Source organism: Garra rufa, chromosome 1 (assembly GCF_049309525.1).
Source record: "Garra rufa chromosome 1, GarRuf1.0, whole genome shotgun sequence".
Classification (NCBI taxonomy): domain Eukaryota; kingdom Metazoa; phylum Chordata; class Actinopteri; order Cypriniformes; family Cyprinidae; genus Garra; species Garra rufa.
In genome coordinates, this window is record NC_133361.1 from 51,334,625 (window position 1) to 51,361,475 (window position 26,851).

The 26,851-nt window shown below is 35.2% G+C and overlaps 1 protein-coding gene across 1 annotated transcript; it reads left to right on the forward strand.

Annotated features, from left to right (window-relative positions):
- Positions 1–18,878: 18,878 nt before the first annotated feature.
- prr15la (proline rich 15 like a) lies at positions 18,879–26,412 on the forward strand. The gene is made up of 2 exons (XM_073833513.1): positions 18,879–19,117; positions 25,307–26,412. Exon 2 carries the CDS (start codon positions 25,329–25,331, stop codon positions 25,659–25,661), a length of 333 nt encoding a protein of 110 aa, XP_073689614.1. The 5' UTR covers positions 18,879–19,117; positions 25,307–25,328; the 3' UTR covers positions 25,662–26,412.
- Positions 26,413–26,851: the final 439 nt, after the last annotated feature.

Below are 26,851 nucleotides of genomic sequence, written 5' to 3' on the forward strand. Positions count from 1 at the left end.
AAAAAGGCTGACTTGAACATGCCAAAATTCATTTGGAAAGACCTGTGGAGTTCTGAAAGAATGTTTTATGGAGTGATATGTCCAAACTGGAACTGTAGCAGGAAGTGGAAAACATGACCATACAAAGCCATTTTGGCAAACATTGTGATGCCTTTTGTGCAAAGTCTGAAGCTAATAATCAATGGACTTTCCTGCTGGACAATCATCCCAAAGTATACGTTGTTTTTGAGTGGCCTGTTCAGTTTGCAGATTTAATTCTCATTGAAAATACATGGTTGAATTTGAAGCAAGCAGTGGCAAAGTAAAAACCAAAGATTATCAGTGATCTGAAAGCTTTTTCATATGAGGAATGGCCCAAGATTGCAGCAGAAAGGTGACAGAAGCATCTAAGCACTTCCAGGCAGTGTTTATTGGTGGTTTTAAAGAATAAAAGATTCTACACCAAATTTACTTTCAGGGGTTGAATAATTTTGAACATAAATGTTTAGAGCCAATTCGATTTTTTTTTTTCATTATTCATCAACTCACGTTCTCAGATTTACTCAAAAGTGTATTAATAAACTTTCTTTAATAGTTTACTGATGCCTTTGTTAAATTGTTTTCACAAAATGTTGTTCTCTGCAGCAAAATGTCTTGCAGGTCAAGGGGGTTGAATAATTTTGATTGCAACTGTATATATATATTTTTTTTAAAATAAAAAATAAATATTATATATAGCTATTAATATTTTATAAAAAATGTAATATCAAAATGTAATATTTTTGTTGTTATTATTATTCTTATTATAAAAGTGATTAATTACTGTTAATTAGTACATACAAAATGTCAAAGTAAGTTTCTGTATCTATATTTCTAATATGTGCATATTTTATTTATATTATTATCTTTTTATACTACAGGGCCGTTGAATGCTTGAATCTGATTGGCTGACGAACGTTCTAGAGGTGTGCATTATATTCAGGGAAACGCACGGCGAACGTAGTTCCAGGCAGCTTTAGACCGCAGTGCATGTCTATATCACTTCGCCATACGATTTCAGTTATTTCAAAGGTCCTTACAGCCCAAAACAGCAAAATAACTAAAACCCACAATGACACTGGCCAAACTAATAAATACAGTAAACATCCGGATAAAAATGACAGATTATTTCCATGTTTTTTTCCACAATATATTACGTTTTATTATGTACGGAAAGCACAAACTATTTCTCTCGCCCTCTCTCACTCACCTCACAGACTCACACACATAATGTTACAGTTTGCACTCGCGTTAGCATTCGCGCTAATGTTGTTAGCGCTGCTCTGACGATGAACAACTTAAAAACGACATGACAGCTCTCACAAGCGAGGTAACAACGGCGTGGTCTTGAAGAAAATGAACTTAAAGTTAACTGTTAGTAGAGACGATGCTGCCAGTCACCCTTGAGAGAGACAGACGTGAGAGAGGTAAAGTCATACACTTAGTTTTTCTCTCCCTCACTCTTTCCGTCTGTCTGCTTGTCTTTCGGTCTGTCTAAACTTCATTATTAACGGCATTATTTTGCTATTAACAGCCCAAGCGTCGTTACTAGTTCTAAAATGACGTTTTGGAACTAGCAACGAAGCTGTTGAATGAGCTGCGTAAGAAATTAATCCTACTCACAATAGGGTTTTAAGGATAAAAACCGGACGAATGTCTTGAAATATATCATTTGATCGATGTCTTGAGGTGTGGTAACTGTAGTATAAGCGGAATAATTGACTTCAGGCCGTAGAATTCTACGAAAATAATGCACACCCGAGGTGTAACGGCCACTCCGCTTCGCGTCGTGACCGCATCGCCACCTCGGGTGTGCATTATTTTCTAAGAATTCTACGGCCCGTAGTCAATTATTCCTTACATATTTATATCTAATATGTGTATATTATTTAAAAAAAAAAAAAAAAAAAAAAAAAAAAAATATATATATATATATATATATATATATATATATATATATATATATATATATATATACACACATAACATGGAATATACATATATCTACATCAAAAATAGCTATAAAATGGCACAATAAAAAACATTTAGAATATAATATGAAAAATAAAATATTAAAACAGATTCAAAGAACAGAGGAATTCACTACTTACTCTTACATTTGAACACTCCTGGGTATTTTGGTCACTTTTGATAGCACTGAGCACCAGGGCTCAAAGTTTCACTAGGCCGTCTGCACTGTGGCTCAGCCTAAAATCCATGTTTTTAGGGTTTTGTAGACGTTGAAAACAGGAAGAAGTTGGCGTGATGGATACATATGCAATGTACCATCCCTATATGTGTGTGTGTGGAGACAGAAAGAGAGTAGTTTACGGCCACAGGGTCAATCTCTCTGAATAGCGAAGAGAAAGGGAACCCCTCACATACACTCTCACACACATAATTCACAAAGACAGATCATTCACAGAGAGATATTTCACTCTCCTCCTTGTCTGCCAGGCCTACGGCGTCTCGGCGAGGCCGTAACTCAGCCGTGTGATTGACGGCTGGGATGGAGGGCTGAAAAGCAGGCTGGACACGTCAGATCATCTGGCATGTTGGAATGCCAGAGCGTCTGACTATTGTCTGATGTGGACAGGCCAGGCTGTGTGTGCATGTGTGCGAGAGTCGCTCAGACATTACTGAGACACGGAGAGAACCTCACAGACTGATCAGAGAAAGCTAGTGTGACAGTGTGAGCGTGTGTTATCTGATCGGTCCACTGTTTGTCTAGCACTTGGGTTACAGCAATTACAGGTCGCTGAGTCACATGTAGAGCCCCGCTCATGTATGCATGCTTTACACCCACACGGGCCTGTCAGATATACATCACTGACAACCCCCTTCCTGAATTTACAACATGGACATCAAACGCCCCCTCACACAGCTGTCTGCCACCCTCAGCTTACCTGTCACCTGATATCACACACACACACAAATATGTAGGCCTTAACAATATATAAGGCCTAATTTTTAAAAATAAAAATACAGTCAAATTCTGAAATATTATTACATTTTTAAATAGCAGTTTTCTATATGAATGTATTTTAAAATGTAATTTATTTCTGTGATGTAAAGCTGAATTTTCAGCATCACTCTAGTCTTCAATTTCACATGATCCTTTAGAAATCATTCTAATATGCAAATTTTATACTAAACAAATTGAGTATTATGTTTAATGTTGAAAACAATTGTGCTGCTTAATATTTTTTTAGTAGAAACTGTGATTTGTTTAAATAGTAATCTTTTGTGACATAAATGTCTTCAGTGTCACTTTTGAAGAATTTAATGCATCCTTGAGGAATAAAATGTTAATTTACTGAACAAATTTACAAAAAAAAATTGAACAATATATTTGATTGTTATTAATTATATATATAATATTAAATAATAAATAATAATATATCCAGTCATAGGTTATTAGGTACCAACTTTGTCTCAAATGTTTCTGGATAAATAAAAATAGACACAAATGAGAAATTGTTGGTATGACATCAGTTTAGAGCCGTTTGGTTTTGTTTGAAATTTGACTTTGCAAACTTTGATATCTTCACAAATCTGAGCACAGTTTGAGACACTGTTGAGGTCTCTTTTAAAGCACTAAAGGAGACATGTGAGATTACTATGGAAGTCAGTTTCCGCCATTGAATAAAAAATAAAACGTTTTTTTCTCACAATTTTTTTATTCACAATTTTAAGTTATAAAGTCAAAATTGCATGATATAAACTCACAATTGCAAGTTAAAAAGTCAGAATTGTAATATGAACTCACAATTGTAAGCTCTAAAGTCAAAATTGTGTGATATAAACTCACAGTTTTGACTTATAAAGTCAGAATTGTGATATAAACTTACAATTGCAAGCTATAAAGACAGAATTGCATGATATAAACTCAAAATCAGAATTGCTTATATCACAAAGTCAGAATTGTGATATAAGCACAGTTGTGAGTTATAAAGTCAGAATTGCATGATATAAACACGCAATTGCGAGTTAAAAAGTCAGAATTGTGATATAATCTCAAAATCACAATTGTAAGTTCTAAAGTCAGAGTTGCATGATATGAATACAGGTGCTATTTAAAAAGTCAGAATTGTTTTATAAACTCAAAATTGTGAGTTCTAAAGTGATATAAAAGCACAATTTTGACTTATAATGTCAGTATTGTGATATGAACTCAGTTGCATGTTATTTGCTTGTTAAGTCTGACGTCACACATCAGATGCCACAAGAAAACAACAAATGGTGCTAATATACACTTACAATGTGATATAACACTACCAAAATTATAATATCCTTCCCTTTAACTCCATACTGAATCCCAGATTGCCAGACAATGAAAACATACATATATAAAAATAAATAAATATAAAAAAAATGATTTGTGTTTGGGACGCTGTGAGCACGGAAATGTTTAAAATGAATAAACAGTGCTCATAAACGGTGGTTGAGATAGTATTCTCAAGAGATGCGCATTGGATGCGCATTACCTTATCACTTCACCAGCGGATAAAGTCAGAATTGTGATATAAACTCACAACTGCGAGTTATAAAGTGGACGTGCATTACCTTATTACTTCACCAGCGGATAAAGTCAGAATTGTGATATAAACTCAATTGGGGGTTATAAAGTCAGAACTGCGGGATATAAACTCACGGTTGCGAGTTATAAAGTCAGAATTGTAATATAAACACAATTATGTGATATAATCTCAGAATTGTGAGTTAGTACTGTGTGATATAAACTTATAATTGTGAGTTATAAAGTCAAAATTATGTGATATAAACGCAATTGTAAGTTATAAATTCCATTTTGAGGGGAAAAAAGACTGATACTCAGAATTGTGACTTGATTTCTCAGAATTGCAAGTTTATGTCTTGCAATTCTAAATCGTGATATAAACTCACAATTGTGAGTTAAAAAGTCAGAATTGTAAGATAAATTCGCAATTACCTTTTAAAAATTGTTTTATTCAGTGGGAGAAACGAGCTTCCATAGATTACGGTCACATGTGAGTATAGGGTTTTATTGTCAGGAGAAAATTTTAAAAACCAGATGACTAAATCAGAACTCACTCTTCTAATCTATGTTCTTTCCTAAGGGCTTGTTTGTTATATAAAGTTTATGCAAACGATTGTTTGCAAAAAATGATTTTGATCTCATTTTAATCAAATACGTTCCACAGTAGCAACAAAAACTGCACAAACTATGGTGTTTTGCCAGAAACTTTAATTACCATGGTACATTTTTGTAAAGAATGTTTAGGTCCATTTGGCTTCCACACAGTTTGGAAGCAATTTATCATAATTCTCGGCTCATGCTCATGAGAAACATCTCTCACACTGTGTTTTTACATCGTGACTTTCAGCAGAACGAAACGGGAGAAGCCACCCAGAAAGCGATGACCTCTGACCTTGTCGTAATGCCAGCCTCCAGGCGTGCTGACTTCACAGAAGCAGATGCACACAGCTCTCTCTGTTCTGCTCTTCAGCTGCCCAGGCTCTGGAGCCATGGGGAGAACAGCTCAAGGACAGGGAGAGAGGAGACCGAGCCCTCCGGGCCTTTTCTGGACTCCACTGTCAGCTCCAACAGACAGCTGTTGCCCAGGTAACAGAATGGGCGGGTTTATGGGATAATGTGGGCGGCTGGTGTTCTGGTTTGTGGTTATCTATGGACAACATACACCAAAGTATGCAATTAAGTACATAACCAACAAGATTATCAACATATAATCAGGAGTACAATAAAAAAACTGATTATGAACCTATAATGAGCCCGAACAGGAGCAAATGTGTGTGTGTGTGTGTGTGTGTGTGTGTGTGTGTGTGTGTGGATGGTTTGACAAGCCGAGGAGATTCCACTTTGCTGCAACTCTCCAGATGCCATCACCATGGCTACACCAGGCTGGGAACCTGATCTTTGACCTCTCAGAGGGTCACTAAGTGACCCCTGCTGTTTGTACAGAGAAACTCTTTAGTGACAAGCGAGAGGGAAAGACATCTGGCGATGTGTGTATGTGTGTCGAGCGAATTACTGGGCATGATGAACAAATCTTAGCTTTGGGAAAAAAGTCTTGGATGTTTACAATAATAGAGTGGGGTTTTGAATTTTTATGCTTTGTGATGTTTATATGCCAGTGTCTAGAATAAGAAGTATTGAAACGGCACTTGTCTCCATTTCTACAATCTGACAAACCAGTCTGCGTGTGGGAAAAAGTCAATCAAAGTGCTATATCTTTTATGCTCCCTCACTTTTTTTCTTTTCCATATTCATTTAACATGACATGCACTTGTTTTGTGCTCTCTTTCTCTCTTTGTCTCTCGCTCTCTCTCTTTATGTTTATGACGCCCACATTCTTAATGTATGTATCTCCACCTCTTTTAATCTTTCATGCTATTGGATGTTTCTAGCCACACCCAATTCTCTCTCTTTCTCTCTTTCTCTCTTTCTCTCTCTCTCTCTCTCTCTCTCTCTCTCTCTCTCTCTCTCTCTGCCTGCATCTCAATTCATATATATGAGTAATAAATAGTATGCAAGATCATAATTAATATCCCAGATAGTACACAGTTCAGTTCAGAAGTTCAGGGTCATTCACGTTCAGGGTCAAAACCCCCCAAAACTAATTGATTAAAATAAAATTAATTCATTAAAATAATTTTTTTTTTTTTTAGCATTGATCATAATAAGAAATGTTTATTGATCATTATCATTATCATTATTAGAATGATTTCTGAAGGATCATGTGACACTGAAGACTAGAGTGATGATGCTTGAATGAAAATTCAGCTTTGCATCACATGAATAAATTATATTTTAAAATATATTCAAATAGAAAACTGTTATTTTAAAATGCAAAAATATTTCAGTAATAATCCCAATTTTTACAGTTTTTTTATAATTTATTTATTATTAGTATTTTATCAAATCAATGTAACCTTTGGTGAACATGAGCGACTTTTGAAAAACTAAAAAAACAACAACCATAAACTTTTAAACTGTACTATAAATTGGAAATATGATGCCAAAACTGCACATAGGGTTACTATTTATGGTGGATTTTTAGAAATGTGCATTAATGTATGCTTTTACCTGCCAATGTTGCCCACAATGCCTTGCATAATCGAGGAGGAGGTAATGATAGTCACTTTCAAATTTTTGAGCTGAAAAAAGAAATGAACATTTTAATAAATTGGTTAACATTTATCATTTATTCAGTGATTAAATAAATGATTCACTGATTCATATTGTTCAATTTAATTTAAAGAATTAAACATCTTCAATGTAGTTAGCTACTTTTTGTTGATAGGTTGAATAAATAGATGTAAATTAAAGAGTAAATTTCAGATTAATCAGATGCATTTTTGCATACTGGCACATAGTCTTACATACTATGCCCAAGTGCATGTGACCCTGGACTAAGAAAAACAGTAAGTAGCACAGGCATATTTGTAGCAATAGCTAACAATACCATGTTTGGGTCAAACTTATTGATTTTTCTTTTATGCCAAAAATCATTAGGATATTAAGTAAAGATCATGTTCCATGATGATATTTTGTAAATTTCCTACCGTAAATATATTAAAACTAAATTTTTGATTAGTAATATGCATTGCTAAGAACTAAATTTGGACAACTTTAAAGGCGATTTTCTCAGTATTTTGATTTTTTGCACCCTCAGATTTTCAAATAGTCATATCTCAGCCAAATATTGTTCTATCCTAACAAATATACATCAATGGAAAGCTTATTTATTTAGTTTTCAGACAATGTATAAATTTCATCTTCAAGAAATTGACTCTTATGACTGGTTTGTGGTCCAGGGTCACATATCGTTTTAGCAAATTAAAGTGCCGCCTTTATTTTTAATTGACTTAAATTAATAAAAAATAGCTTTTTCTTTATGCATATACTCTGAATTCCAGTGTAATCTGCTGTTAAACGGGTGGATTTCCGCTACTTTTTGTTGATAGGCTGAATCAATAAATGTAAATTAGAGTAAATTTCCATTTATCTTCCCTAAATCTGTTGAAATATAATATGAAATGCATTATTGCATACTGGCACATAGGCTTACATACTATGGCAAAGTGCATGTGACCCTGGACCAAAAAAAAGTAGCACAGGTGTATTTGTAGCAATAGCCAACAATACATTGGATATGGATATCGATCAAAATGATCAATTTTACATTTATGCCAAAAATCATTAGGATTTTAAGTAAAAATTAAGTAATTTTAAAATAAAGTAATTAAGATTTTAAGTAATATGCATTGCTAAGAACTTTGGACGACTTTAAATGTGATTTTTTTTTTCAATATTTTGATTTTTCTGCACTGTCAGATTCCAGATATTCAAATAGTTGTATCTCAGCCAAATATTGTCCTGTCCTAACAAACCATACATCATTTTAAATCTTATTTATTTAAAACTTATGGTTTTGTGGTCCAAAGTCAGATATAGTTTTAGTGTACAAAAATATGTAAATTAAAATGTAGCCTTTATCTCTAATTGACTAAATAAGGCTTTTAATTTATGCAAATAATAAAAGTGCTCTGAATTTCAGTGTAATCTACTGTTGAACTGGTGGATTTTCAGTCTTGATTGAGTGGCAGGCTCAGAAGGAGCCCGGGGCCTAACGGGCCACAGGGCAATAGTGCATGATAATATACAGAACAGAAACACGCGGGAGTCAAGCAGAACCCAAACACACATCCTGTCTCCTGCAGGACTCCCAGGTGCTGTGGAGTATCACGTTTCCATGTTCAGTCCCCAGAACGCTGCCAGTCAACGTGCCGAGAACTCGGAGCGAAAGACCGTCTGTGTGTTTGAGGCTGATACAGCACATATGGCCCAAATGATCTGGCAACTCTATTTATTACACACAAGAAGTTAAATTGAGCTTTATGAAGAGTGTGTGAACATACAGCTCTGGCAGCGGCCAACCGCTGTGATGTTTCGCAGGCCTGAACCGGCGTGTATGTGTGCCTGGAATTCCTATATAACATAGTTAGCGGCCATTTCTCTTCCGAGCACACTGAATCGAGCTCTGTCAACTGGTTTAAAAAAAAAAAAGAAGTTTTCCACATCTTGATTACTGCCATCTTCAATCACATCTCATTGGACAGCCATAAGGGAAGCCGCATTTTAATTAGTCATATTAATTAATACAGCTGTTAGAGTCTCGGTCCAGCTCCCATTACCATCAAATCATTTCAGAGTTCATGCAACATCGAGTTGTACTTTCATATTTTATATTTATTTATTTTTGTTTGCGTTCCTCTCACTTTCCAGGTGTAATTGACTCAAATGAGTTCCAAACTCACATGAGAATTTCCTTAAATCTTATTATTGTTTGTAGCCAGATGAGTTTCATTAATATATAAACATCTCTCTAGAGTTTTGCTCCCAGGAGCTCTAATGCAATAAAGCATCTTTAACTACCATCTGCCCTGAATTATGCTCTAATTACCTAATAACCTCCAACATAAATGAACAGAGTATAATGTTGTAATGTTTTAATGTAGCACCTGCATAATAATGTCAGCTCGACTTGCTATCTAGATACCGACAGCTGTAAACGTCTGAATTTCTACCAGGAAAAGCACTGTTGCTTCAGTCGACGACGCTGGCTTTTATTGTGAATGAGTGATGCTGTGTTTTCATAACCGAGACAGATCTTCAGCACTTACCGCAGATAATTCAGAGCGTACGTTCACCCCGTCACTTTATTACACACTTTATTAAAGCACTCTGACCAGAGATGAGAGGCTGCAAAATCCACACCATTATTTTTCTTAATGCCTGCGATCTATCTCTTTGCATTAATGCATCCGCAGAGGATTGCACCAAGTTTGTGCGTACAGTAATTGTGCAATGCGTGATACATTAAAAAAATAAATGAAACTATAATATAAAATGCTTTATTTATTTAAAAATATGTATATAAATAAGAAAGTACACCTGCAGAGGATTCTGAGTGTGTGTACACTGTGTAGAGTGTGTAATAAAATGCTCTATTTATAAAAAAATATATCAAATAGAACTAATACAAATTTAACTCAAATATAATAAGAATAAACATTTCTAAATATAATTGATTGCTCCAGCTCTTTGTGCATAAGAAAAAAACATTATTTAATTTTTTAAGTTTTCATATTTTTAATGTGGCATGGCTTTTATGCAAACGTGACGTCTTTGACGTTCTTTGTCTATTGAGATTCTTCATGTTTTTAGATTGATACACGTCTAGAACATCATTTGCATGTCCAGCTGTGCAGATACAGACTGTGTGTATATGTGTGTGTGTGTGTGTGTGTGTGTGTATGTGTGCTAGCAGCTGAGCGAGGTGAGGTGTGTAAATCGTGCTTTGCTGATGTATGTGTTTGGCATTCTTATGGTAATGGTGTCAGATAGCATGTAATGAATTCATTATACTGCCTTATTGCACCCTCATCTGCAAACAGACAGCCACTCAGGGACATACTGTATACGTGTGTGTGTGTGCAAGGTTAAATGAAAAATATTATATGGCATTATAAGATAATAATGATCTTGCTTTTGTTTAACCATTTATTTAACGTCAAAGCATTTTGCTTGTGTGTATTTATATTTATTTTTAGTCAGTTCATTTGGTTTATTATTTCTATCTGATGGTGTAAAAGGTAATTGTGCAGTGATTTTAGATGTGAAGAATCTTAAGTCTCTGCGGTTGTAGATGGCATCATGGCTGATCGGCTCGGCCCACCCTTGTTTCTTCAGTTATGAAGCACTGGTTGAAACGTGAGAACAACGGCAAAGCTACAGAAACGCTTAAATAAACATTTGATTCAATTTCAGCCTAGGAAACTGAGAGGTTTGATCTTAGGCCTTAAATTTACTCATTTATTTCTGTACAGATTAGTAGCGTCCCACACCGCACTGGGAATTGCTGATTATTACGTACTATATTATTCATACTCATAATGATGATGATTAGGACAATGGAGGGAAATTAAATTGCTGGAGTATTTGGTATGTTTGGAATGGAATTCGAGCACACTGCATAGTATGTACTTACTGTATACTGCAGGGCAATAACCATCATCGACATTGACAGGAACAAAACCCACCAAATATTCCCATTAGCAGTCAATCTGGATGACATTTTCATAAATGATTACATTTGGTCCACCTCAGACCTGAATATGTGGTTACATGACTGCTATACAGCCTATTATTTTTTAAATAACACACAATGCAACAATAATTTCAAACATTTATGTAGGATTCAAGCCATTTTTGCATGCTCTTTTAAAGCTAAAGCATGTGCATGTTTTGAATCCTGGCAGTCCGATCAAATAATCAGTCAGGAAAAAGATGTTTATTATAGAATAAATCGCTGTCACAAGATCTCATTGAATGCGTGGTGCTTGGTTATCATCTCAGAAATAAAAATGTTTATTTTGGATTTTTAAACCAATTCAGGTCAACTGCGTAAAAATCGCATGAAGTTTCTTAAAATGAGAAAATAAATAAGTTAAATGATAATCATAAATAAGAAACTACACCTGCAGAGAATTCTGAGTACACTGAGTGTGTTTGTGTGTACAGTAATTTTAAAATAAATTAAAATATAATAAAATGCTTATAAAAATATATAAAATAAAAGTTATACAAATTAAATAATCAGTCGAGAAAAAGATGTTTATTACACAATAAATCATTGTCACTGGGTCTCGCTAAAAATGTTTGTTTTGCCTTTTTAAACCAATGCAACTCAAGTGTATATTCAGTGCTTACAAGTTTATTTATGGCATCCAAGAATCTATGAAAACTTGCACAGATGTTTTCTTTATCCACCTTTTTTCTTTAACGCGGAAGTATGTCTATGGGTAAGACTTCTGGTTCATAAGTCGCTATAGAGAAAAAAACGAGAAGAAAAACAATGTGCAGTAAACAGTAAAACTGTTTGCACTACAAACCAGTGTGTTCATAACTAAGATAATACATTAAAATAATATGGCAAGGCACATCAATTTGCAATATCAAGCTGCAAAAGAAGCTGTTTTGTACAGCTAAAAATAGCTGGACGTGGATGAGACCAGAAGCCAGACCCATAAAATGTACAAATGGTGGCGCCCACTCTTACAGGAAGAAAAAGGTGGATAAGAACTTTCATCAAGGACAAACAACATCTGAGAATATTGTTCTAAGAACGTTTTCTCTCAACCTATATCAAATATAAATAATTTTAAAAGCATGTTGCATGAACATTACTTCACCAACGTTTTGTACTCTTTTATATAAGTGGCAGAGCAGACTTGGAGTAAGAAAAGTCCAGCACTTGGTGTTTGAGTAGGCCTCCACACAAACTCTTTACTTCACAAACACGCAGAATCTCCTTCCCTCTTGCTCTGCTTGGCTTCATATTTCTCAATTACGCAGGTTTTTAAACACCTCTTGTACTCCTATTAGAGAAAAAAGAAGCCGAAGAAGAAGAAGTTCTGCACTATTTATCCCGTCAGACTATCAATCACTGTCGCTCTCGCTGCCCCGTCTTGGGCGCAAAGACAGCGCTACGCGGCCAGCCATTTGTCAAAGCGGCCCCGGAGGCTACGCATGGCTGTGTCCGGGGAGGACGGCCTGTCGTCGGGCCGACGTGGATGAACGAAAGCGCTATGCAAATTAGCGGCTAATCTGTGGCGGAACACAGGCGCGCCCGGCTCGCAGGTTCCATTACTCCTCTTTAGCTCGGTTGATTATGATTAAACTGATGCCTGCCGATCGGTTTTAACCCTTTTGCCCGCCAAAAAAGCAGCCCGGTGCGGATGCTGCGCTCTGGCTGGAGGCGCACGGAAGATGAACTGTCTGTTTATATAAATAAACACGCTAAGTTTGAGTCTCGATGGTTCCCCACAGAATCAGCAGTTTGGAGGCAAACTTCCTTCTTCGATATGTTAATGAAACAACCTTATCAAAATGAGGAAAAACGTGAAATAATGAAGGCTCGGGTTTTGTGTAAGCCCACTTCACTACACCTGACAGACTTTGTGTTTTTGTGCCTCTGCTAATCCTAAAAGATGATACATTTAAATGTTCTCACTACAAAGTCTGAACGCAGAATCTAATGTTTGAAGTTTATTTTATTCAGAGACATTATTATGCGTATCTTCGGCAGGAAGATGCGGCGGATAGAAAAGAGAGATGGAAGCAGAGATGTTATGATTGATGGCTTCCATCATTCAGCATCTCTTCTCCACATCGTCAAAAACGAGTGTCTGTGCAAAGATAAGGTCTGGTAGCCACGAACTAAGACCTCTGTGAGAACATGCTCTAAGCGAGATTTTGGGAAGAATGAAAGCAACAACCCTAGTCGGGTTATTTCATAGTAGCCTAGTTTTTTAAAAATGTTTGTTTAGGTTGTTTTGTTTGCACTTCTGGTGCGTTTTCCAACCTCATAATCCTGTTCAGCCTTCATTGTTCACTCTTTGTCCCTGTGATTCTTATTCTTGGTTTTCTTTTATTCACGAACAATGTAATCTTTATGTGGATACCATACTCTGCACAGTTTGCTGTATTATGTTTCTGATGCAGCCATTGTTTACCCCATAATATGGCACGGAAAATAGGGAACAAGGGACTCCAGGACTCCATTCAGCAGAATAAAACAAAGAAACGGCAAAATAACTGTGTCATCCTTTTTCCCTCCTCCTTTGAAACGGCTCTATCTGCACCCGTAGCCCATCTGTCCGTTTCTTTCCCTCTGTGGACTATGATATGACATAACTTCATTCTCTCAATAGATTGACAGTAATTTCATTTTCAATTTGTTGTGGTTCAAGGCTGTAATGATGACTGACGGGTGCTACTGCCACCTGGTGGGAAAATAGAAAACTGCGGAGCGTTAACCAGCACAACTGGCGAACCTGTTGTTCATGAATCTCGCCACGAGAAGGCGCACTAACACAACACGCATTCAATGACGCAAGGTAAATAAAAACAATGCAAATGTAATGCATCTCTGAGAGTGTCAAATTGAAATTGTATCAAAATCATTTATTGAAAAACAGCTTATGTTATTTAGAGTTTCATTGAGGTTAATCAAATTCATTAATTTTAAGTGAGGTAGTAAAATATGATGTATTTTAATTCTAATTTGAGAAAAAAATAGATTTAAAAATACAATAAATAAACTCATAACATCTGTTTGTAGTTTTTACCCCGTGGGTTTTCATAGACAACATGTGGTGCAGAAAAAAAAATAAAAATAAATTATATATATGTGTATATATGTATTTATTTAAGACTGTGTCCAGCAATTTAAATATATATATATAGTATATAAATTGAAATGCCATCAAAATCATGTAATGAAAAGAGATAGATAGATAGATATTAGATATTTATTTAATTCTAATTTTAGAAAGAATTAGATTTAAAAACAAAAATCAAAATAATTATATAATCATATAGCACCTGTTTGTAGTTTACAGAGCACTTAATTTATCAGTTTAAATACCCCAATTTTTTTCATATATACTACATGTGGTGTATTTACAGAAAAAAATATAACCAATATGTAAAATGCAATCTATAGATATTTGAATTTAAGTGAAAAAAAATTCTAAAACGTAAAATATTTATAAAAAATAAATATATTAATAAATATGTGATTTTTAAATGGCCTCAAAATCATTTAATAAAAACTGTTATTTAGAATAAAAATCAAGATTAATCAAAAATTTTAACAAAGGTTGCAAAATATATAATATTTTAATTCAAATTTTAGAAAGAGGTAGATTTAGAAATAAGGCACCTAATTTATCAGTTTGAATACCCCATGATGTTTTATAGATGTGGTCTATTTATAGAAAACAAACAAACAAACAAACAAAAAATATATACAGTATATATATAACCTTTATGTAATATGCAATTTATAGATATTTGCATTTATTTAAGTATGGTATTTAATATAATAAATATAATATAATTAATACAATAAATAAATAAATGTAATATAAATATAATATGGTATGATAAATAAATATTATAATAAAATATAATATAATAAAAAATACATATATTTAATATATATTTAGTATGTCATTTCTTATGATGAAAGAACACTTTTCCTAAAATGCTCTAATTTATTTTAAAGTCGTGAAGCAGGTTTACAAGGCAGAAAAGCCTGAGAAGTTATCTTGCCTATTTTGTTGTGTTGGGCTAGTGACATTTTTCTGTTGTGATTGACTTGGATTTCTTTTAATTGCAATTCAGTAAATTCATCTTCCTGTCATTCCGTTCCAAAATTCCGTATCCATTTAAATTTAAATTCCATCTCATCGATTTAAAAGGGAGACAGTTCCTAAATTCTGAATTCGTTTAAACTGCTGAAGGTTCAAACCTAAAAGTCAGATATCAGAAATAGGCCAAACATTTTACATGCCTTTTAAAATGAAAAAATGACTGTTGTTGGGCCAAATGAAGTTTCCCATCACAAGCTATAAGATAATGATTAATGGACTGTGTGTTCTGCAGACTGTGAAGCGGCAGATCTTGGCTGCCATGAGCAAACTACCAACGCCAGAGCCCAGCTGGTGCTGAACAGCCCCCCAGCCGCACGCTTTTCGAGTGGGCCATGAAATGTGGCTTGTTCTTATTTAATCCCCGTGTGTATGAAGGCCGCATACGCTGTCCTACCGCCAGCGCACCATGTGAACCAGGCAGTCCCTAGACGGAGGGCAAGTCCTCCTTAACACACCCAGCTAGGGCAGCGGTCAGCCATTAGTATCCCTCAACCAGCCTAATCGCACCAGTGGGCATCCTGGCATCAGCCGCTTCTCTGGCCATTGTTCCTGTTCAAATGCTGCCAGAGCCTGCACTGCTGATTATTACTTCTCAAGTAAACAGGACAGAGAGTCTGCCCTCTACTGGTAGGATGTGGAATTGTTATTTATTCTTGAGATTAAGATATTTATAGTTTAAATTAAGCACAATGTCTTACATCTATATGTAATTAAAATATAATTTCATAATTGCCTATAGAATAGGAGAAAAAAAGGAGATAATCTAGAGAATTTTAGACAATTTAAAGTATTTATCGAAATTATTTGATAAATGTAATTTAAAAAGGGTTTGCTCTGCAGTATTTTGCCAAAATGTTCCCTGTCTGAAGGTAAAATGACATTCAGATGTTTTCTAGACAATTTTATTAGTATCTTGTAACTGTGTGGATCTACGTTGAGCCGTATTTATTTAAATAAACAATCTAAAAAGACTAATAGGGGAAAAACCAGCAACAAAACAGCTTTAGCACAAAAAAGAGTTGAAAAACACAATCAGTGTCAGAATAGTTAATCCAAAAATGAGAATTACCTCATGATTTACTCACCTTCAAGCCATCCTAAGTGCATATGACTTTCTTCTTTCTTTTTTTCAGATCAATGCAATTGGAGTTATATTAAAAATGTTCTCGCTCTTCCAAGCTTTATAATGGCGGTGAATGGGTGTTGAGATTTTGAAGTCAAATAAAGTGCATCCATCCATCATAAAAAGTGTTATGGCTCTGGGGTGTTAATAAAGGTCTCCTGAATCAAATTGATATGTTTGTGTAGGAAAAATATCCATATTTACAACTTAACTGTTATCTCTAGCTTCATCTAACTGTCGTACACACGTTCACGAGAGAGTGGCGATCCAGTGTCGCTTATCATCAGAGCCTATGCTTTGAAACGCCACTCTCTTGTGAATGCACGTACAACAATTAGCAGAAGCTAGAGATTTAAGTTTAAAAAGCAAATATGGATATTTTTCTTAAATGCATTGATTTGCATCAGAAGGCCTTTAATAACCCCCTGGAGCCATGTGGAGTACTTTATATGATGGATGGATGCACTTTATTGGACTTCAGAATCTCAACACCCATTCATTGCCATTATAAAGCTGGGAAGAGTCAGGACACTTTTTAATATTACTTCGATTGTATTCGTCTGAAAGAAGAAAGTCATATATACTTGGAATGGCTTGAAAGCAAGTAAATCATGGGTTAATTTTCATTTTTGGGTGAACTATTCATTTTATAGAGACGTGAAACATATGTTTTCTTATGAGATGTTGTATACACATGACACGTGGACCTTATATTCAGACTAGACATGTTTAATTCCATTTAGAAATGGAATGTGATGCTTTTCAGAATGTGTGCTCTAAAAATATGCATACTGTATAATATATGTTAATATATGAAGAGTTCAGATGAAATGTTCTTCTAAAACTCTCAGGCTCCAATGTTTATGTTCAGTTATTTCACTTTGATGGCAATGGCACAAACCTATTAAATGCCATTAAAATAAAATTATTAAACCTACACATAGGAGCCTGATAAAAAATCTCATTTTAAAAGAAAATTTCAAATGGAACTTTTCATGCTGACTTCACCAAGATTTTGAAACAGTTTGCCATTGATGATTGAATCTGCAGAGCCTATTGACATTTTTAAAAGGAGACTTATGTAGTTTACCCAAAATGAAATTTCTGTCATTTATTACTCACCTTCATGTTGTTCCAAACCCTTAAAGGATTAGTTCACTTTCAGAACAAAAATTTACGGATAATGTACTCACCCCCTTGTCATCCAAGATGTTCATGTCTTTCTTTCTTCAGTCGTAAAGAAATTATGTTTTTTGAGGAAAACATTTCAGGATTTCTCTCCATATATTGGACTTCTATGGTGCCCCCAAGTTTGAACTTCCAAAATGCAGTTTAAAGGCAGCTTTAAAGGGCTCTAAACTGATCCCAGCCGAGGAAGAAGTGTTCTTAGCAAAACAATCGGTTATTTTTGAAAGAAATTGACAATTTATATACTTTTTAACCTCAAATGCTCGTCTTGTCTCGTCTCTGCAATGCACATGTGTAGTCTGTGTGATCCGGGTCAATACAGTTAGGGTATGTCGAAAAACTCCAATCTCGTTTTCTTCCCCAACTTTAAAATCCTCCTACATCACTGCAGAAGTGCCGACTCAGTGTATACAAAGTCAACATACAAAGAAGATCAAACGCCCTTTACAAAAAAAAGGTAAAAAGCATTGTAGGACGATTTTGGAGTTGAAGACAAAAACGAGATGGGAGTTTTTCCACATACCCTAACTGTATTGACCCGGAATATACAGACTATGCGCACCGCAGAGATGAGACAAGACGAGCATTTGAGGTAAAAAAATATATAAATGGTCAGTTTGTTTCGAAAAAAAAACTGATCGTTTCAAGGAAGAGAGGAAATTGTTGAATAAAGCCGTTATTTTTGTGTTATTTGTGCACATAAAGTATTCTCATAGCTTCATTAAATTACGGTTGAACCACTGATGTCACATGGACTGTTTTAATGATGTCCTTACTACTCTCTGGGCCTTGAATCTGTCAGTTACGTTGCTGTCTATGCAGGGTCAGAAAGCTCTTGGATATAATCAAAAATATTTTAATTAGTCTACTCTAGATGAACGACGGTCTAATCTATGAAAAAACAACCAACAAGTGTCCTTGTGCATATAATGCCTGAGAAAATGTCCTGAGAATATATATATATATAGATAGATAGATATATAAGAAAAGCTTTAAATGAAACATATATGGCAGTCTTGTAAAGACAGAAAAAGTTGGCACACAGTGTGAATCCCTGCTGATTACATTCCTAACAACCTTTTATAACCTTTTAAACATTAACTAATGTAATATCCAAAGCTTATCCAGTCATTATTCTTCTACACCCAATCCGAGTAGCATATATATCAGCTATTGTTATGTGATGCTGATGTCACGTTACCCTGTTTATTCAGGCAGCAGAGATAGGAGGGGCCTGATGTGGCTGCAGGAGGGAGGAGTCATGCACCTGTGAATCTACACCTGGTTGCCAGAGAGGACGAGAAGGACAGCCAAGCTGGAGAAGAGGCAAGAGAAGAGACAGACAGAAACTCATAGAAATCCAAAGAAAAAAAAACAGGCTTCTATAGGGTGATGACTGCACTTGCTGGACTCAACAGGACAGACAACTGAACCTAAGGATAGCGACTGCTCTAACGCAGATAACAACCATCGATAACAGCGGACGTACATTCACCTACACAGGTGAGAGAGGCTTATTACAGGAATTCACCTGACGGGAAAATGCTTTCTCCATATAACATCATCCAGTGGAAGTTAGTTTCGTATTAATTAGTTGACAGATAAAGTTACTGTGTAAAATGCAGATGCAATGTTGAGTTCTACAGAAAGAGATAAATCAATCCTATGGGAATGTATAGTAAGTTCTAGAGAGAAAATAAAAGCATACTGATAGCTTTGAATTTTAATGACCTTTGGACAGAGACACATTTGATTACACATTTATAGCAAACAGTAAACCTTTATGACTGGGTAATCATACACAATGAGAAGCCTGAGATGAGTCTGTGTGTGTGTGTGAGGATTATTGCAATCAAGTGAACACTTTGAAATGCAAAACATTTCTTTCAGTTGTGTCAACAGCACAAGTTCAGTAGGCACCATGAATGTCTTTTGAATTTACTCATCCTGACAAAATCATTGCATTGGGAAGGAATCCAGATAAGAACGTCCTAAACTCACTGAACTTTTCAAACAATTAATCTCTCAGTCTAAAATTGGTGATATATTCAAAGTAGAATATTCAGGTGGACAAATACAAGAAGAAACAAGCATCGTGATGAAATTAAACGCAAACGTTATAGAGTCAAGTGCCTCTACTGCCTGCTTTATTTGTTTACCATGTGCCTGGGCATTTGTATTCACGCACAAAAGTCCCCATCTCTCCATTAATAAAAAACTTTCGGTTTTGTTTCTACTAGTCAAATAATCTCACGTGTGTCTCCTCTACAGTTTCGGAAGAGATCTCAAACTCTGCTCAGATTTGCTACACTGCAAAAAAAGGCTTTTCTTACTAAGTATTTTTGTCTTGTTTCTAGTCAAAATATCCAGAAATTCTTAAATTAAGATGCATTTACTAAATAAGCAAAATCACATAAGATATTTAGTCTTATACTAAATTAAGTTTAGTTTGCTTAAAATAAGTACAGTTATCTGCCAGTGGGGATAAGTTTTAAGATTATTTTACTTACCGCACTGGCAGATAATTTTACTTGTTTCCAGGGGGAAAAAACTAAATTAAGTGCATTTTGCATTTGTAATTTTTGCTTATCTAATAAATTCATCTTATATTTTTAGATATATTTTGACTAGAAACCAGGCGAAAATACTAAGTAAGATAAGCCTTTTTTGTCTTCAGTTGAACTTCAAACATTTCTCATCAAATTCTCTCTAAAGCAAATTATCTGTGCTGTACTATCCACATTCAATTACTTTAGGTCAGCAACTGTCATTTATGTGTATGGTTTTTATTTCTCAAGTAATTTTGGAGGAACATCTGAAATCACTTTGATACTTAGATACTTAAGATCTCCAAATGGTCTTCTGCTCTTTAAAAGAGCAACTTCTGAATCAGTAAAATCCACTAACTTGGAACTAGTTTCCCTTTTTTTCTTTTTGAAAACAAATCTGAGAGGAAATAGGCAACAATACTTTCAACATTTTCGGCCTACACGAAGGTTCAAACAAGAACATCTTCCCAGAGGTTCTTCTGAGCGTCACAATTATTGTCATTTGCGCTACTTTTACCCACTTGTGTGTGACTTTTCTCAGAGCGAAGCTCTCTGAGGACCTCCAGTTAACACCTGATGTTTTTTTCCAGCCACCGACAGGAATAATTAATTCATCAAGATGTCTACAGAGATTTCGATCTCTCGTAGGAGCTTCTGTTGAAACCTAATGTACTTTGTGTCGTTATTATTGCGATGCCAGTAATGAACTGAAATGCTTTTGCAAGAAATGAACGCCGTCCGTAATTCGCGTGACAAGACAAATCAGAAGTTTGGTTTTCCGAAGCCATTGTTTTCTCTACATTATCGCAATCTGTCTATCTTATCAAATCTTTGAATAATCAGCACACAGAGAGTTCCTGATGGCCATTGACATGTTCCCGGAAAGTGCTGGGTTTTCCTCCTGAACAATGATGTCCATGACCCTTATCATTATTTTTATCTTTATATGAAAACCACATGCGTAACAGCTTAAAGTGCACACGTACGACCATGTGCTTTGCGTAAAAGTTCCCCTTGCATGCAAAGAGAAACCTTCCTTAACCCAATCCTGACAAACCATAATATTTCCCACGGTAAAACTGATCGAATATTAGTGCATTGAAGTTCTAGAATGTTTCAGAATCTACGTTTTTATTAAAAATCATAGACTTTATGTAGTTTAGTAAGTGTTGACATTACTTTTTGACAACCAAACCAAATGCTTTAACAGTATGCATACTCGTTTTCTACTTGAAAACCAATTATTTGTGAAATTTATTAGCCATTTCTGAATCCTACGCCTTTTTTTTCACTGAAATACACTTATCATTGAAACCATCTGGATTAAAGGCCTTCCTTTTATAAGGTTAAAAGCGGTTAAAAAACAAGGCTGTAAGGTTGAAAGGGAGCTGACCGGCAGCACCTGATCTCTGTTTGCTCTCGTAAACATAAAAGCAGGAGCAGGAGTCAAAGCCCTGAGAGAGAGCGAACAGAAATTAGCATACTGTATGAAAATGACCTCTCTGTTGCTACGCGACAGAGCCAAGCCTTTCCTGTGAATGGATATTGCCACACGCTACAGCAGTTTTGTGTGAATCTGAGTGTGGGAGTTTATTTTCGCATTTCACAGAAGGCTGATTCAGTTCCCGATATGATAATGGACAGTGAAGCAATAAAATTTTTCCAGGATATCAAGAAGTAGCCCAAAGTATTTGTTTATTGTCGCCGTTGTGTGTGTGTGTGTGTGTGTGTGTGTGTGTGTAAGTGAGCGGCAAACCTCAAAATATGATATGAAGTTTCATTTGGACAGTGTTCTGCTGTGTGTACTGTATGTCGAAGGCGTGCTCGCTTTTATTGTAATGTTTTACTTCAAAGCAGCCATTCTGGCTTGTGTAAGAACCTTAAACGCTCTCTGGACTGTGAACTCCTAACACGTGAATGGACCGTGTCAAATCAAATGAATGAATGAAGCATGTGAAATCCATTTGCAAAGCCACAAGACTATGTACATTATGGCTAAAATGAAACAAGCTGCATCATTCAGAACTGAGACGTGAAGTCTAAGAAGTCGTTACTGTATCCACCTTATTTTTCAACGCGGAAGTAAGCTGTTTTCTGTAAATATGTGATGCTTCCGGTTCATTAGCCGTTGTACGGAAATAACAAGAAGAATAACAAAGTGCAGTAAACAGTAAAACTGTTTGCATTACAAACCAGTGTGTTCATAATTAAGATAGTACATTAAAATAATATGTAAACCACACACCATTTTTCAATATCAAGCAGCAAAACAAGCTGTTTTGTAAAGCTAAAAATAGTTCGAAGCGGATGAGACCGGAAGCCTCGCACTTTATATTTACAAATGGCTGGGTCCGCTCTTACGAGAAAAATAAGGTAGATAATGACTGTGTTTACTTATGGCCTAAACGGAGACTGTGGACCAGAATTAGGCTCTTACATGTTTATTTATGAAATATTATAGCTAATGTGAATGTTCTTTAAGCTCCGTTCAATGTTTTGCCACATTATTAGGTCCTTTTAACAAAATTATTAGTGCTGTCAAATCGATTAATCACAAGTAATCGCATCCAAAATAAAAGTTTGTGTTTTGATAAGCAATATGCATCGCTACGAGCTTCAAATAGTTGTATATAAAAATATACAAATATACATATATGTATGTATGTGTATACATATGAATATACACAGCACTCGTGTGTATATATATATATATATATATATATATATATATATATATATATATGTAAACAAACTTATTTTGGATGAGAATAATTGTGATTAATCGATTTGACAGCACTAAAAATAAAAAACTGAGACATTTATAAACATTTTTATATATACTGAAGTACAAATGTAAATTACCATTCAAAAGTTTGAAGTCTGTAAGATTTCGCTTTTTCTCTCTTTTTGAAATTAAAGAAATACATTTTTATTAATCCAGGACACATTTAATTGATCAATTCATTTTAAAGACTTTTACATTGTTACAAAAAATTTAACATTTAAATAAATTCTGTTATTTTAAACTTTCTATTCATTAAAGAATCATGGGGGAAAGTATCAGGGTTTCCACAAAAATATGAATCAGCACAAATGTTAACATTAGTAATAATAATAAATGTTTCTTGAGCATCAAATCAGAATATTAGAATGATTTCTGAAGGATCATGTGACACTGAAAACTGAAGTTTCAGCTTTGAATCACAGGAATACATATTTTAAAATAAAAGAGTTTAAAATGCATAAATGTTAACATTTTTTACATTGTAATATTATCTCAATATCAATGCTTTATTTTTGAGTGAACATAAATACATTTACTACCCCAAACATCTAAACCATTGTGTAAATTGTCTGGTTACATGTAACTGCGTTACGTAATCTAATTACAAAATAAATGTAACTGTAATCTGTTATGGTTACTGGGAAAAAAATGTGTCATTAAATTACAGTTACTTATGAAAATGTTAACGATTACAGAGTCTGACAGTAGTCAGTGCTGAGTACTACTGTGAGGTTAACCCAACCTGCTTTAAATGTTTGAAAACGATTAACAGTGAAAAACATTAGTTAGAAATGTAGAAAAGTAATCAAAAAATAATCAATTGTACTCAGTTACATTACTTCAATAAAGTAATCGAAATAGTTGCACTACTTATTAGTTATTAATTATTAATCTTTAATATTACTTCTTCAAAATAGCCTTCCCAACCTTGCTCATCAGTGTTGCCAAGTCCGCAGTTATAATGCAGAATTGGGCAACAGTACATTAACACTGTTGCCGCAGGTTGATTTTCATGTCCGTGGTTCTCTTCCAGAACAGAAATTTACAGGTAATTTACTCACCACCTTGTCATCCAAGAGTCTTTCTGTCTTCAGTCGTAAATAAATTTTGTTTTTTGAGGAAAACATTTCAGGATTTCTCTCCATGTAGTGGACTTCTATTGTTCCCAGCCGAGGGAAAACTGTCTTATCTAGTGAAAAAATTGTTTATTTAAAAAAAATAAAAAGACAGTTTAAATACTGTCTAGCTCTGTGTGAACTCTGTGTATTCTGGTTCAAGACAGTTAGACAGTCGTCTTATTTTCTTCTCCAACTTCAAAATCGTCCTCCATCGCTGTTTTACCTTTTTTAGTAAAGGTCATTTGATCTTCTTTGCATGTTCACTTTGTAAACAATAAGTCGGTACGTCCACAGCAATGTAGGACAATTTTGAAGTTGGAGGAGAAAATGAGATGGCAGTTTTTCGACCTACCATAACTGTCTTGAACCGAGTTCACACAGAGCTAGACAAGACAAGCATTTGAGGTTAAAAAGTATCCATTTTTTTTGTTTAGTTTGATAAGACCCTTTTCAGAGCCCTTTGAAGCTGCATTTAAGCTTCATTTTGGAAGTTCAAACTCGTGGGCACCATAGAAGTCCATTATATGGAGAGAAATCCTAAAATGTTTTTCTCAAAAAACATAATTTCTTTACAACTGAAGAAAGACATTAACATCTTGGATGACAAGGGGGTGATTAAATTATCTGTACTTTTTTGTTCTTGAAGTTAACTTTAACTTTAAAGCGACCTCAATAACGTGACATTTATCCCATGGAATGTGAATTTTACTGGGGAACCCAAATAAACATACATTTTACACCCCGAAACACAAATAAGATTTTTAAGTTTTGGGCTACTTTTAAGTAGCAATTGGGCAGGTTTTGTTGTGAACATCTGGCAACCCTGCTGCTCATACACTAACACATACAAATAAAATAAACTAGTCACCTTTATTTTAAGCACTCTGTCATTTAACATTAGAATGGTCCACATTACGCATTTCCATCCTCCCAGCATATAGCTGCAGTGCAGCGTGTGTGAAATTTGATGCCTGTAACCGAAGCTCTACAGGTTAAAACTTTGCATACCTCTACCATATGGTGCTTATTGAATGACACTGAAAAATTCATGAGCGGCTGCCCCTTATAATGTAAGACACAGATCTTACATTAGCATTAGCTCACACCCTCAGGGCTCAGCTTACACATTATGACTATTCCTACTACGAAAGTAGTTTATTAGTTCACATCATTTTTATATTCAGTCCAACTGTTTATCCTCTAATCTAATATGAAACGCTCTCATTCTGTCCTCTTCCAGAGCAAAGTCTGTTTTCATCTCAATGGCAACCGCAGAACCTGCACCATCCTGGTGGAAACTGACCTTCCTGCGTAAGAAGAAATCAGAGCCGAAAGTGTTGTATGAAATCCCTGGAGATCACAGCAGCAATGCTGGGGAGACACCAGGGACCCCTGACGCAGCCACGGACAGCCAGTTTAACGCCCGCTTGGAACGCATCGTGGATAAAACTGCAACAAAGGGACGCCATGTGAAAGTCTCACATTCAGGCCGCTTTAAAGAGAAGAAGAGAATCCGCTCTACACTAGCAGAAAACCCTGACCTGTTCCCCGAGGCAGAAACGGCGCCTAATGAGAATAATAAAAGCGGAAAATAGAGTCACTGTGTAAACATAGAGTCACTGTGCGTGAAGCAGCTCGAGAGGGCCTTGGTCTGTGCAGCACTCTTCCATTGATGTCCTCTGCCGTTTACAATCACCTGAGGTTGAGCCTGAAGCAAGAAAAGGATGGCTGAATTAGTGACTGATCTCTACTAATGTTTGGGAACAAAGACAGGCACAAACCCAAAGATCAGGTTTCTTCACAGATAGGCCTACACACTGCAGGACCGCATTGTGGTCGCCTGATGAAAGGCTGACAGTTAGCAAATGTTTAGCTAAGAGAAATCCACTGAGAGAGAATCAAACCAATCATATATCAGCACAAGATATCAGTCACGTTTTGATTATCCTAGTATATTGCAGCACTTGTGATCCAGCAATAATATACTACTATATTAAAAGATCATCATATAGAGACTATAATATATATTGTAATTGTATGAAATATCATTATTTAAAAATGGTAGAAGTGTCTGATGTGACATGTTATAGCGTCTGATCACCAAATTATCTGTTTTGAATAAATGTGTCTGTGTTGCTTTGATCCTGGTTGATATTTATTGTATATAGTTTATAAAATGTAATCTGAACATGGTGGGGTTTTCCATTTTATTATTGTGTTTTTATGTTACAAAAAATGTAATATTTGCACACTGCCTAATTGTTTGCTTAGCTAGGATTTTGTACAAAATTACGTGTTGTTTTTAAATATACGTCTTTAGAAAATAAATGAATGCCTTCAAGATGAGAGCTGCCTTTTATTATGTAACTCTCCATGTTCTCCTAATGCGTCACTGAATCCCTAAAGCTCTTTGTAAACAAACTACACACATTCCTGCTTGCACTGACTAGCTCTTTTGTTCCTATCCGAGTTCAATACAGCCGTTTTCGTTTCTCTATTCAGTTTTTCCACCAGCAAGAGCAATGGCCTTTTCTTTCCTTTGTCTTTTTCCATAACAATAATTTTTGTAACCGAGGTAAACCTAGTTTAATTTTCATCCAGCAGAGGGTGATAGAGCCACTAACTTTACATACGGGGAATGTAGACACTTCCCTGAAATGACTCATGCCCTGCTTTAATATTCGTTTTGGTAGACTTTGTGCTCACGACATACGTGTTCATAAGTCTATCGACTGATAGACAAATATAATGTTAATATCTATTTGTTATCAGTCAGGTCTGATTA